General features: G+C 33.4%; 1 protein-coding gene across 1 annotated transcript; it reads left to right on the top strand.

The window, feature by feature from the left end:
* The first annotated feature begins 13,410 nt into the window (after positions 1 to 13,410).
* On the top strand, positions 13,411 to 15,346 carry LOC107614504 (uncharacterized). The gene is made up of 5 exons (XM_021109114.2): positions 13,411 to 13,491; positions 13,569 to 13,625; positions 14,544 to 14,624; positions 14,788 to 14,838; positions 15,215 to 15,346. The coding sequence occupies exons 1-5, from the start codon at positions 13,411 to 13,413 to the stop codon at positions 15,344 to 15,346; spliced, it is 402 nt and encodes a 133-aa protein (XP_020964773.1).

Raw genomic sequence — 15,346 nt, 5'->3', positions numbered from 1 at the left:
GGAATCCCATTTTGGTGCGATAAGGCAGAGCAACTAGAACATATATCACATACCCAAATATTCTCAAATAGAAAATATTTGGCTGTTGGCCAAAAGCCAATTGCAGATGAGAGAATTGGTGATAGTATTGGCCTTAAGCGAATAAGTATTGCAGCATGTAAAATGGCATGTCCCTAAGCAGAGGTTGGAAGATTTGTTTTTATAAGTAAGGGTCTAGCAATCAATTGGAGCTATTTAATAAGTGACTCTACTAGCCCATTTTGTGTATGAACATGAGCTATTGGATGTTCAACACTTATATCATTAGCCATACAATGAGCATCAAAATCTTGGGAAGTGATTTTATCAGCACTATCAAAGCAATTTGTTTTGATTGGATTTTTTGAAAAATGTGCTTTTAATCGAATAATTTGAGCAAGTAATCTCATGAATGCCAGGTTGCGAGAAGATAGCACACATGGGACAATCTCGAAGATGCGTCTAATAGGGCCATAAAATATCTAAAAGATTCACATGGTGGATGAATAGGTCTACATATATTGCCTTGAATCCTTTCTAGAAATTCAGGAGACTCAAATCTAATCTTTACTCGTGATGGTCTTAAAATTAGCTTTTTCTGAAAACATGCAGCACAACAAAATTCACTAGATTTGAGAATCTTCTGATTTTTTAGTGAATGTCCATGAAATTTTTCAATAATTCTACACGTCATGGTTATTTTAGGATGACCCAATTGATTATGCCAAATTATGAATTCATTTGGGATGGTAAATTTCTGGTTTACAATGGCATGTGATTCGATAGCACTAATTTTAGTATAATATAACGCAGATAAAAGTGAGGGTAACTTTTATTATATAACCTTTATATTTGAATTATGAGTTGCGATATAAAAGTACTCATGATTTCTCTTATTCATTGTTTCAATATGATATCCATTTCGACGAATATCTTTAAAACTCAACAAGTTTCTTAGAGACTTAGTAGACAATAGTGCATTATTTATTATGAGTTTTGTTCCTTTAGGAAAAAAATTATAGCTCTTTCGGAGCCTTCTATCACATTACCTGAGTCAATAATGGTATTAACATATTCTTCTTTTGGTACAAAATGAGTAAAATATATATTACTTTTGAGAATGGTATGTGAACTTGCACTATCCGCAAGGAAAACATCTTTATTATATGTCCTTGCATTTTTTTCAAAGACAAATAATAATAATAAAATGAGTAAAAGTACATACATAGTAAAATTGTATTCCTGATTGAAATTTTTTTAAGAAGCACTGTATATAGGGATTTTTATTTAAATAAATAAAATAAAAGTATTAATTACCGAAATAAATAAATTTAAAAATATTTATCGATTTACGTTCTCCAGTCATATCTCGTTTACAGTGTAAACGAGATATGACACATCAGCTGCGTCATGGCTATCTCGTTTACACTGTAGATGAGATACATTAATTGTTCATCACGTTTACAGTGTAAATGAGATACTTGGAGTTGTGTCCCACCGGCTATAAAAGGATGTGTAACCCTTTGTATTCCTCACAAACTTTTCATATCATATTTCTCACAAATACAGGGCATTAATGGCCAGTAGTAGTCCGTACATAGTTGTGCTTGTGTATCCCGATTGCCGTATGAGAAATGGCAACAATGGGGTGACATTTGAGTGTGAGGATCCGATATTATTTCGCACTCAACGTGTGAATACGTTGTCGGATTTGAAGAGTATGATATTGAGCAGGCTCGGTGGAACATTAGCGAGGGAGATCGGAAGGGTGGCGTATAGGTTACTGGCCCCATGGGTAACGGAGTCTTCCGGTTTCGACTATTCTGACTACAAGGCGATGAGCATGTGCGAGTGATGTTCGACATCCATGGGAGGATCATGGTGGAGCAAGTGATGGAGCTATCTGCAGAGGTAGGACACAGTGGCGGTGGTCCTTCCGTACACTCGTCCTATGTGCAGGACGACCGACCCCTCGCACCACTGCCCATTCATGTCGTTATTCCATTGGATCAGGCCGAGGAGTGCGAGGAGGAGTCGAACGAGGATTACCTGGCAGACAGTGGTGATAGTGACTTGTCCGATAGTGGGATGAGAATGAGTGTGTTCCGGAGACACCCGTTTCGACTGCTGCCCGCCACGTTCTGCCTCCACCTCTTCCAATACCGGCGCTTTCAGCAGTTTCGTCTCACTATCATAGTCTGGATACCTTCCTTAGGTGTCAAATGTGATGCTGTACCTTGTCCGAAAGAATCACAAAGTCCCGTAACCCGCCTAAGCGTGTGAGACGCGGGTATGAGGGCTGATGAGTTAAGGTATGTTCTCTAAGATTGGAATCTATCCGTTGCAAACGGTTAAGCTGCCAACATTGACTTGTGAAGAGATTGAAGCTCACAGTAGATCTTTTATCTGGGGGTCTACGAATGAGAAGAGCCGAATAAGCATGATACTATACTTGACTGAACCTCCTTACGCCGGTTCAAATCACATAAGGGCAATAAGAAAGAGCGGAGCCACCCATTAATGGTAATGGAACTCTGCGCAAAGTTTTCTCACTCAATTCTAAGCTTGAAATCTTGACCCGATCTGGAAATGCTTATCTTATATGGCACCATAGGTCTTAATGCATGAGAGGACTACGTTTCTTGACACGGGTGAAGAGGATTACAACCTAGACGGCAGTGTAGAGTTTCGGATCGGCCACAAGTTTAGAAGCCAAGAGGACAGTATTCGGAGGAGTGCGGAGTACCGAGTGATCGAATCAGACCGGTTAAAGTACCATGTGCAGTGCTGTCAAGATGATAATGGGTGTCAATGGAGCCTCCGTGTGGCCCTTCATCAGAACCTTGGATACTGGTAAGCTTAAGTTTACCTGTGCCTTTCATTACTTCTATACGATATACTAAGTAGGTATACGACATGGCTGAAGCAATACTGTGTTGTTGTGTTCAGGGAGGTTCGGAGGGTGGGTGGAGTGCATAGTTGTCTAGCACCCACCATGTCTCAAGACCATTGTCAGCTAGACAGCAGTCTGATCTGCCGGGTCATCTTGCCGTTGATTCAGTCCAACCCATCTGTCAGCATTCTGGTTTTGCAAGGAGCGGTCCAAGCAAGCTATCAGTTTAAACCGTCCTACAGAAAGGTGTGGATGGCTAAGCAGAAGGCAATCGCACAAATCTATGGGGATTGGGAAGAGTCGTACAACAAGGTTCCCAAGTTGCTTCAGGTACTGCAGAGCTGTTTTCCTGGTACCATTTGTGACCTACGCATCAAACCATTCTACGATGGACACCTCCTAGTACGTGAATGCAGTATGTTCGACAAGGTATTTTGGTCTTTTCCGTCATGTGTCGAAGCCTTCAAGCATTGCAAGCCTTTTGTCTCTGTAGATGGTACGCATCTGTATGGCAGATATGACCTACAGTGTAAACGAGATAAGGGTCTATCTCATTTACAGTGTAAACGAGATAGCCATGACGTAGCTGACATGTCATATCTCGTTTACACTGTAAATGAGATACATGCAATGCCATCTTGTTTACACTGTAAACGAGATTTGACTGGAGAATGCAAATCGGTAAATATTTTTAAATTTATTTATTTCGGTAATTAATGCTTTTATTTTATTTATTTAAATAAAAAATTCCTATATATAGTAGTATTATATACTAAAAATTTTATTATTATTATTGTTATTATTATTATTATTATTATTATTATTATTATTATTATTATTATTTGACACGTTTAGTGATCATAAACATTAATATTTTATTAAACATTATTTATATACATCATACTTGAAATTCAAATACATAGAAAATAAAAATTAACAAAAAATTTCTTACATTATTTATTTACATAAGTACTTAACAAATTCAAATATTAAGCTTTTCCATCATTGATTAAATCATCAATATTTCCTTCAAGATCCTCAAAAAGATCAGATACTTCATAATGAGTGGTGTAATTTTCATCAACATCCCTTGAAACAAAATTTGCCTCCTTTCTTTTATCATTCTTTTCCAAAAATTCTTGATAAAGATCAACTAAGTGCCTTGGGGTGCGACAGGTATACCAATGGCCCTTTCTACTACAACAGAAATATTTATCCTCTGTTGGTTTATTTTTCCCATTATTTCTTTCTTTATCCCACTTCTGGTGAGATCTTGTGAAAATAATTTTTCTTTCTTCCATAACTTTTCTTATTACCAAAACCTTGTCATTTACCTCTTCTGGAATTATGATTTGCCACATTTACTTCAAAAAATAGGGCGGCACGCCGGCACCAGTTGGACGCACTTCATGATTTCTTTAAAGCAATTCATTGTTACATTCAGCAATAAGAAGGTAAGAAATTAGCTCAGAATATTTTTTAAATTCTTTTTCTCGATACTGCTGCTGCAGGAGTACATTCGAGACATGAAAGGTGGAGAAAGTTTTTCTAACATGTCATTATCAGTTATCTTGTCCCCACATAATTTCATTCATGAGGTAATTTGAAACATTGCTGAATTGTATTTATTTATGGATTTAAAATCCTGTAGACACAAGTGTGTTCACTCATATCGAGTTTGAAAAATTATCACTATCTTTTAATAATTATACCTTTTTTCAAGGTTCTTCCACAGATTTGCAGGATCTTTTGGTGTAAGATATTCATTTTTTAATCCTTTGTCAAGATGGCCATGAAGGAAAATCATGGCTTTGTCTTTATCCTTATGTGATGCTTTATTTTCAGTCTTAATGGTATCTCCAAGATCCATTGAATCAAGATGAATTTCGACATCTAATATCCATGATAAGTAGTTATTTTCAGATATATCAAGAGAATTAAATTCAAGATGAGAGAGTTTTGACATAATAAAAATTTATTACCTGAGTCTTTCTAAATTTTGACAGAATCTCGTATTGATAATGTGTTGTAAAATAAATAAAAATAAATAAATATAAAATAAAGAAGTATAAATAGAAGACTCTCATATTAATATTCACCAATATTAATATCTCAACATAATTGAGATGATTCATATATATTGACTAATTATATATTGCAGCGTATAAAGAGATATGAGTGTTTTTATATATATTGTTGTTGTATATATAGTGGGAGGTTTAACCTCCTATTTTAATTGTACTAAGTTTCTCATTTTCAATCTTTATTAATGTAATCCATTTGAAAACTTAAGCATTCTCCTTCCTAAGAAATTGAGCCGTCCAAATATTAATTGATATCCACATCCATCTTTATCACAACAATTTTATCCATATATACTTTGTATTGTTTATTATTAAGGGGTAACAACCATTGAGATAGAGTAAATAATTGGAAACTAAGTGCCTTAGGGTGCGACAGGTATACCAATGGCCCTTTCCACTACAACGGAAATATTTATTCTCTGTTGGTTTATTTTGCCCATTATTTCTTTCTTTATCCTACTTCTGGTGAGATCTTGTGAAAATATTTTTTCTTTCTTCCATAACATTTCTTATTACCAAAACCTTGTCATTTACCTCTTCTGGAATTATGATTTGCCACATTTACTTCAAAAAATGGGGCGGCGCCAGTTGGACGCACTTCATGATTTCTTAAAAGCAATTCATCGTTACATTCAGCAATAAGAAGGCAAGAAATTAGCTCAGAAGATTTTTTAAATTCTTTTTCTCGATACTGCTGCTGCAGGAGCACATTCGAGGCATGGAAGGTGGAGAAAGTTTTTTCTAACATGTGATTATCAGTTATCTTGTTCCCACATAATTTCATTCATGAGGTAATTTAGAACATTGCTGAATTGTATTTATTTATGGATTTAAAATCCTGTATACACAAGTGTGTTCACTCATATCGGGCTTGAAAAAGTATCACTATCTTTGTAGAAGAACCTTGAAAAAGTATCACTATCTTTTAATAATTGTACCTTTTTTCAAGGTTCTTCCACAGATTTGCAGGATCTTTTAGTATGAGATATTCATTTTTTAATCTTTTGTCAAGATGGCCATGAAGGAAAATCATGGCTATGTCTTTATCCTTATGTGATGCTTTATTTTCAGCCTTAATGGTATCTTCAAGATCTATTAAATCAAGATAATTTTGACATCTAATATCCATGATAAGTAGTTATTTTCAGATATATCAAGAGAATTAAATTCAAGATGAGAAAGTTTTGACATAATAAAAATTTATTACCTGAGTCTTCCTAAATTTTAACAGAATCTCGCATTGATAACGTGTTATAAAATAAATAAATTAAAAAAAAGAAATAAATATAAAATAAAGAATTATAAATATAAGACTCTCGTATTAATATTCACCAATATTAATATCTCAACATAATAGAGATGATTCATATATATTGACTAATTATATATTGCGGCGTATAAAGAGATATGAGTGTTTTTATATATATTGTTGTTGTGCATATAGTGTGAGGTTTAACCTCCTATTTATAATTGTACTAAGTTTCTCATTTTCAAACTTTATTAATGTAATCCATTTGAAAACTTAAGCATTCTCCTTCTTAAGAAATTGAGCAGTCCAAATATTAATGGGTATCCACATCCATCTTTATCACAACAATTTTATCCATATATACTTTGCATTGTTTATTATTAAGAGGTAACAACAATTGAGATAGAATAAATAATTGGAAGCATGAGAGTGTTCTCATTCACTGACGCAGAAAATAGAATTAGAGAAGAAGACTTGAGACACGGAAGTGAAACAGAAACTCATACATTGTAATTGTAGCATCTGTACTGGGTAATGGAGTAATACAACATATACATAGTAAAATTACCTATAGTGTAACAACAATCAAAACTAATAGAGAGTAACTAATTCACTTATATTCACTCACAACCCCCCTCAAACTTTGCAATGGGTTGAAGAACCATTATAAGTTTGTCTCGATATTTGTGAAATAAAGGTGATAAGAGGGGTTTGATGAAAATATCCCCAATCTGATCTATAGAGGGTATATGGAGGACATAGAGTTGCTTTTGATTCACCATCTCTCTTAGGCAGTGAAGGTCAATTTTCATGTGTTTGCACGTAGTATGAAGGATCGGGTTAGCAGCTAATGAGCAAGCACTTTGATTATCACAATAAATAGTAGGTGCCATTGGTTGTGGAATTCGAAGCTCCTTTAGAAGCTGCTGTATAGACACTAGTTTTGACTGAGATGCTGCCATGCTCCTATACTCTGCCTCAGTGCTCTTGCGACTAACTTTGGCTTATTTATTGCTTCTCCATGATACCAAATTGCTTCCTAAGTATACACAATAGCCAGTAATTGATTTTCTACCCTCCAAATTCTCTGCCCCGTCTGCATCTACGAATGCAAGTAATCTCAAGTAAGCACATTTTTGAAATTTAATGCCTGCTGATATTGTACCTGCAATATATCTGAGGATACGTTTGACAGTTTTCCAATGCTCTATTGTTGGAGAGTGCATGTATTAAGAGACTTTGTTCACAGAGAAAGGAAGATCTGGTCTTAAAATAGTCAAATACTAAAGTGATTCAACAATCTCTCTATACAATTTTGGATCCTGAAAATGCTCAGCACCATTTGATGTAAACTTTAAGGCTGAGACCATAGGAGTAGACATTAAATTTGCAGTGTCCATTTTGACTTTTTGTAACATATCTCGAGCATACTTTTATTGAGAAACTAGAATGGATCCATCTGTTAAATAAGAGAATTCTAACCCAAGAAAATAACTGAGTTTTCCAAGATCTTTAAGCGGAAAGATTTTATTGAGATCAGAGATAAGTTTGTCTATTTCACTAGTATCACTTCCAGTGACAACAATGTCATCTACATAGGCTAAGAGAAAGGTGGTAGATGTACTAGTGTGTTTAACAAACAATGAAATATCACTTTTGGTTCTGGTGAAACCAAACTGTAATAACATAGCAGTCAATGTATTGAACCAAGCTCTTAGAGCTTACTTCAATCCATAGATTGCTTTATTCAACTTACAAACCTGTGATGTATTTCCAAATTGATAACCTGCTGGTGGAGACATGTATACCTCTTCTTCAAGAATACCATTCAGAAAGACATTATCAAAATCAAATTGCCTTAGTGTCCATACACGTGATAGAGCTATAGTAATTACAATCTTCACAGTAGTAGGTCTCACAACTGGACTGTATACTTGGCTGTAATCTATACCTTCAACTTGCAAAAAAACCTTTGCAACTAACCTGGCTTTGTACCTAATGATGTTGCCTAACGGATCTCTTTTTATAGCAAATACCCATTTAGAATCAATAACAATTTTATGCTTTGATGGTTCAACTAAATCATAGGTGTTACATCTTACTAAAACCTGAATTTCAGCATCCATTTCATTTTTTTAGTGTAAACACTGAAAAGCTTGTTTAACATTCTTTGGGGTATTGTTAATAAAATCATAAGGTTATACTGAAGTTGCTAATGCTTGAGGTCTATTGTTTCTGATTTTTTTTATCTTGTGAGCATATTGTGAATATTAGAAGATGTAGTACAACTAGTGTTTGTAGCATTTTCAAAAGGTGGACAGATTTTAAGGCCTGAAATTAGGATGGAATGATTCTGATTGAGGCTAGTACTAGAAGAGGTATGCTCAGTAATTTAAGTGTCAAGGCAAGTAGTCGATGAGGGAGAATCTGAGATATCTAGAGGAGGTAGAGTTTGGGGAGGGTTAGAAGTCTTGGGTGAAATGTTGAATGTAAAAATTGGCAGATCTTTAACTGTATCCTGGTTCACTACTATATTTTTATTGTAAAATAGAGAATTGTAAGAAAATTCAGTTTCATCAAATATCATATGTCTCGAATAGAGAATTTTTCCAGCTTTAGTCATGTACTTATAACCCTTGTAGTTACTATTATAGCCAAGAAATAAGCACTTTTTTTATTTGAATGCAAAATTTACTTTGTTAGAAGATCTTAAATAAGGAAAGCAAGCACATCCAAATATTTTAAAGTCTTATAATCTGGTAATTTTCCAAATAAAGTTTCAAAAGGTGATTTATTTTCTAATGCAGAACTTGGTAATTTATTGATGATATATACTGCTGATGTAAAGGAGTCTTCCGAAAATAATATTGGTAATGCAGCAATAGCCAAAAGTGACAATCCTACTTCAGTTATATGCCTAAATCTTCTCTCTACACTACATTGTTGTTGATGTGTATAAGGGCATGAGATTATATGCATAATACCATGTTCAGTTAAAAATTGAGTGAAGGAGTGTGACATGAATTTCATACCTCTATCAGTTTGCAAAGCCTTAATCTTCAATCCTGTTTGAGTTTTCATAAACATTTTACAATTTTTCAATACTTGTAGTGACTGAGATTTATGAGTTAGTAAGAAAATAATTATGTATTTTGTATGAGCATCCACAAATGAGATGTAGTATCTATATCCATTTCTAGACATCATAGAGGCAGGCCCCCAAATATCAACAAAAACAAGGTCTAATGGTGCTTTATAGATTGATTCAGATTTTACAAAAGGCAACTGATACATTTTTTCCATAGCACAATATTCACATATTTGAACAAAATTAGAATCAAATTGAGCAGAAACTCTCCATGTTTTCAAGACAGAAAGTATAGTTTTTATTAAACTATGACCCAGGCATTTATACCAAAGGTCAAGGGTTACATTTTTGTTGCTTTGAGCTACAAATGTTTTCTTAATAGAAGAATCTGTAATGCTATGCTTACAAGAAACAGAATTATTCAAAGAACTATGCATTAAGGACTTATTAGGCACAGGAACAAACAAATTTTTAAAAGAGTATATGCCATTTCTAGCTTTGCCTTGGAGAAAATTTCTTGAGAGTCTTGATCACACACAATACAATCATAAGGCCAAAATTCAAAATAGACATGGTTATCTAAAGTAAATTGAGATACACTTAATAAATTCTATGTGATTTCAAAGACATAGAAGTAATTTTTTTAAAAGAAACTTGATTTCACTGTCTTTATCACAAAGAATTGAAGTTCTTTGAGCTAGAATTTTTGTACCTTGGCCATTACCTACAAACAATTGATCAGAATTTGGAATTGAAGAGTTGGAATTCAGCAAGTTGAGTGAATCTGGTGCGACATAGTGACTTGCTCCTGAATTTGGGTACCATACAAATTCTTGATAATTCTAAGGATTTGAGAAATAAGATCTTGGTTGATGAAACTATGATGATGGTGGTAGTGGTTGTGTGTTAGAGTAAGGGAATGTGGATTGTGGTGATTGTGAGCTATTTCCATAAGCTTGAAAGTTAGGATCGAATCTATGAAAGTAAGTTTGAACCACATGGCCTTGGCGACCACAAAGTTGACACTGAGGTCGATTACTTTGATTAGAAAAATGACCTCCTCTTCCAAATCTTCCCCCTCTTCCTCTTCGAATAAAAGAGCCTCTCTGAGATTGAATGTTATACGGTGATGATACTTGTGCCAGATTTGCCATAGGGATGCCACCTTGTGGTTTCTTGTATCTTTCCAACATATCATCATAGGCTTTGAGGAAAAACTCAACTTCAGGCACATTGTAGGTTGATAATTTTGACATTATAGAAGTAATAAAGACGGTATACTCCTCAGGTAAACCACCAAGAATTGCTGAGATATGGTCATCTTATTGAATTTGATATCCAATGGATTGTAGAAAGTCAACAAGATCTTGGATTTTTGAGAAATAATCTGGTATCAATCCAATTTTTTTTACTGATTTCAGTTGAGCTTTTAAGCTTTGAATTCTTGTGGTAGAGGTCTCAGCAAAATAGTCATTAAGTGCATTCCAAATTTAATAAAATTGATGGCGCTGAAGGATCTTGTTCTTGACGAACTTTGTGGCTAATGCAAGAACCCAACTTGATAGAGTAAGATCATCTAACCTCCATTGTTTGAAGGCTTCAGTTTTTGTTTTAGTCTTCTTAGCAGCATCTTCTTCGTATTGTTGTGAAATCTTGCTTTGGTACAAGACTTAAATTCTGAATTGTAAGCAAAGCTTGGTGTCTCCATGTATTATCATTGTTGTGATCCAACTTCTCAGAAATTGGGGAGATCGATATCTTGGTTGAAGATTCTGATAGAATAATTGATATTATAGAACACCAAATTGAAGAAATCAAGAAAGGAAAAAAAGGGGGAAGAATAGAGACAAAAGGGAAAAAAAATAGGGCAAAAATTGGGGTAAAATTAGGACAAAATTTGAAAGAAAATGAAAAAGGAATCAGAATTTGAAAAGAAGCAGGATCTCAGGCTCTAGATACATAACAACAATTGAGATAGAGTAAAGAATTGGAAGCATGAGAGTGTTTTCATTCACTGACGCAGAAAATAGAATTAGAGAAGAAGACTTTAGACACGAAAGTAAAACTGAAACTCATACGACATTGTGATTGTAGTACCTGTACTCGGTAATGGAGTAATACAACATATATAGTGAAATTACCTATAGTGTAACAACAATAATAACCAATAAATACCAACTAATTCACTTATATTCACTCACAAGGGGTATGAGTGAAAAGAAAAAAAAATATATTGATTTGTTAAGTAGATAAATATTACCAAGGTTCTGAAAATCGAACAGATTATTGAACTGTTCTAGTCACTAATTTTTTAATTTATTGGTTCAACCGGTCTAACCGTAGTTCAACTGAAAAAATCGTTTAATAATAAAATAATAAATAAATAATAAATAAACATCCTAAAATATTTTTCAAATTTAAAATCTTACATAAAATATCACCAATTAAATGTAATTAATCATCAAAATATACAAAAACTTGCTACAAATTTGTTGACAATTAATATAATTATACTTCCATAAAAAATAGTTGGATTGAATTATAATGAACAAGTTAAAAATAGAGAATATTGCCTTAATGTGGGTGAGTCAAAAAGTAAAACAAAAAATGATAGTGTTGCATAACAAACACATAACAGAGCCTAAACAAAAATACCACGGAACCTGAAATAAAAAGAATCCAACACGGAAGAGGGGCAGCGAGTCAACAGAAATTGAGAACAGGGACAGTGCAACCAAACAATGAAAAAAAATAATGAAAACAGAATTTTTTTTATGCAACAAAATAATCAAAACATGAATCATACAATCACTAATTGCAAATTTTTCTTCATAAGAACAAAATAATAAAAACATGAAGCATATAATAAATCAAAAGATCACCCATTGTAAAATTTTTAATAAGAACAAAAGTTAGAACGGTGGAATAAAAATGAAGAAAGATTAACAATTTTCAACTCAATTTTAACAAAGCTCATCACAATAATTAACAACAAAAAAAAAAGCAACGAAGAAACAGTGAATCAGTAACATAGGCAGTACAAATTCAAGAAACTTTAATAAAATTTAACTACAGAAACAGACAATAAAACAGTAATAGAGTTATCAATTTAAAATTTATCATCAAATACAATTATTGAGCAACTGGACATTCGAAAAAAAAAAAGAATGAAAAGAACATTTAAATCACAACAACAACACAACAACACCAATAGAAACATATAAAATAAAGCAACTAAAAATTATCTAAAATTCACCATTGTTGAAAACAATAATTTATATCTCAAAGAATTAAAATCTAAGCTTCCAGCAAAGTGAAGAATACCTAAATCACTAAAAATATTTATTTGTTTGTGGAAGTTTTTTAGTGAGAGTTATTAGAACCTCCACAATATTTTTTATTTGTAGCAATTTTAAAGAATTAACAAAAACTCCCACTGTTTATTTTCAACCCAATTAATTATAAAAAATCCAACCCAAACAAATATTTACCAAGCCCATACCAAAAATAAAAAGATAAAAGAGTTACTCGAGAGAGAGAGAGAACGAGGGAGAGTCTGAAACCCTAAGATCGTGATTCCATCGCAACCGTCGTTCATCTCCTTGCCGCCGTTGCCGCCAAGTCTCCTCCGTCAACGCATCACCCGCTGGAGTTATAAATGGTGGCCAGGTTCACACATTCATCCACTATTTTCTCTCTCTTTCTCTCTCTGATTTTTCGAATTTTTTTCTAATTATCGCTTTTCGTTGTTTGCATTGAGGCCAGCTCACGGAGGAAGAAGCTTAGACTCTTTCAAAGAGGTAAATAAAACGCTCTTTCTCTCAAATTAGATCTATTTTTAGGTTTTTTTTTTTCTCTATTTTTGAGTTCTTCGTTCTCTGATCTGATTCGCCTACTAGAAAATGTGTTTTTCTTGTGTTTTCTTCGATTCCCTTCGATCTTTGTGTTATTCTTCAATCTTTGTGTTTTCTATTTTTCATTCAGTTATTTTCGTTCACTTAGTTGTACTTTTGTTATCTGAGTTGAATTTGTCAATCTAACTTTTACTTTTTCTTCAATGCAACATCAGTTGCTACAGATGGTTGAGAGCAGTGAAATTAACAGATCTCTGTTGGCACTTCTTGATGAAAACATAGCCGATGCACATAGGAGTAGCCAAGTAAATATATACCAATTGTGTTTCTGGAGAATAATGCTTGTTTTGACATAACATGTTTCCATGTTATTTTGTTGCAGAAACAAGCTGCAGAATATATGGAGAAGCTTCGCGGGGCTCTACTCAAGTACATTACAGTTTAGTGTGCATATTTTTTTTCTTTGTTACAAGTCTGTGAAAAATATTTGTTGTTGATAATTGTAGTACTTTATTATACTAAAGAATTGTGTTGTAGCAGATTTCTCCAATGGGATATGGTATCAAACAATTGTCAATTTTGAATTACAACTACGATTGGGTTCTCTAGTTGATCAAGTATGAAATCTAATTTGAAAACCACTTATGTACTTCATGCTCAGAATCTTATCGCAATGAATTTCCCTTAATTACTATCAATTTTTTTTCTTTGGTTATAGCAACTAGCCAACTACACCATTTTCGTCAGAACAAGTAGACTTCATATAGCAAAGTTACCATATTGACTGAATAGGCCAAGTGTGCTGATTTCATTGAAACCCATTGTAATAGGTTTGAGAACTTGATAAATGTTAATAGAGAAACTTCATTGACAAATAACAAGATTTATGTTATAATAAAGGTAGGCATAAAGGAGGTATGGCTTTTCTTTTTCTCTTTGGTCAAGATGCCATTGCTTTTTCTTCTTTTTTTAAGGTCACTAACTAGGCATGCTAGTAACTAACTGAGGCTGGCCCAATCATGCCTTGATTTGATGCTCGAATTCCGCTTGGTAAGTAGCTGATATGTCATCTTAGAGAAATTCCAAACTTGGTAAGGTTCTTTCCTACCGGTAGAAATTCTAGACTTGGAAATCTTGAAGTTGTTTTCAATCAAGATTCACAAGATATAGAACAATCCACCTTCAAATGGTTGGTTTCAGAACTTAATAAAGTTAACTCTGGAAAGTTTGTAATAGATTTTTATTATAATTTATTTATTCACTGATCTAGTTAGCCATATATCAATGCATTTTATTTGCTAATGTTCATCATTATTAAGTGACCCTTATTGAATGACTTTTTATTACATCAAAACAGGTTCGTATCTTTCCTCAGTTAGAGGAGATCCAATTGAGGAGAATGGAGAAGTTAAAAGACATATGGCCACATGAAGACGAAGTCAGTGCAGATTCATTTCCAAGTCTCATTTCTGTTGAATTGCTAGTTATATAGTTCAATTTTGATGTCACTGTAAAAGCAAATCAGTTTTGATCTCACTGTAAATTGATCAATTATATTGTACTTCTTGATTGTTTACTGTAAAGATCATATTCTTTTGCAGGATGGAAGACTCAAAGATCAACTTCGTAATGATAATTTTTCTTCTTTACAGGTAAGTCTTCTGCTGAGGTTTGATTTTGTGGAAAAATAAATGTATGTGTAGATTAGGATGACAACAAATAATAAATAGAGGTTTGATATGCTGTTGTGATCTCTTTCATTTGTTGCCTGCTCCTCTAGATCCCAATGAACTGATTTATATACCATGTTAATATTTATTACTTAGTGTTTAATTCCATGTCATTAATATTTTGGTATTTATATAAAGAATTTGTCATATCGCAGAGCATGTAAATTCCTTCTGATTGTAGGCCTCTTTTTTATGGCTAAAATTGAAACCTTGCCTATGAGAAGGTTGCATTTTAAATAATACATACATGAATTCTGTTGTCTTTTGATTTTTTATTTTCATTTATTTACTTTTATAGAGACAACTAATAGAAACAAAGGAGGCAATTGAACGTCAGCGCAAATTATTTAAGAAAATACAATATGGTATTATCCTATTACCCCTTCTCTATTTAGTTCATTGTTTCCTAAAGTTGGAGGGGAGGGCTTGA

This window comes from Arachis ipaensis, chromosome B8 (genome assembly GCF_059453495.1).
Source record: "Arachis ipaensis isolate K30076 ecotype BB chromosome B8, ASM5945349v1, whole genome shotgun sequence".
NCBI classification, from domain to species: Eukaryota; Viridiplantae; Streptophyta; class Magnoliopsida; order Fabales; family Fabaceae; genus Arachis; species Arachis ipaensis.
The sequence above is the reverse complement of the archived record's forward strand: the minus strand, read 5'-3'. Positions and strand labels throughout refer to the sequence as shown.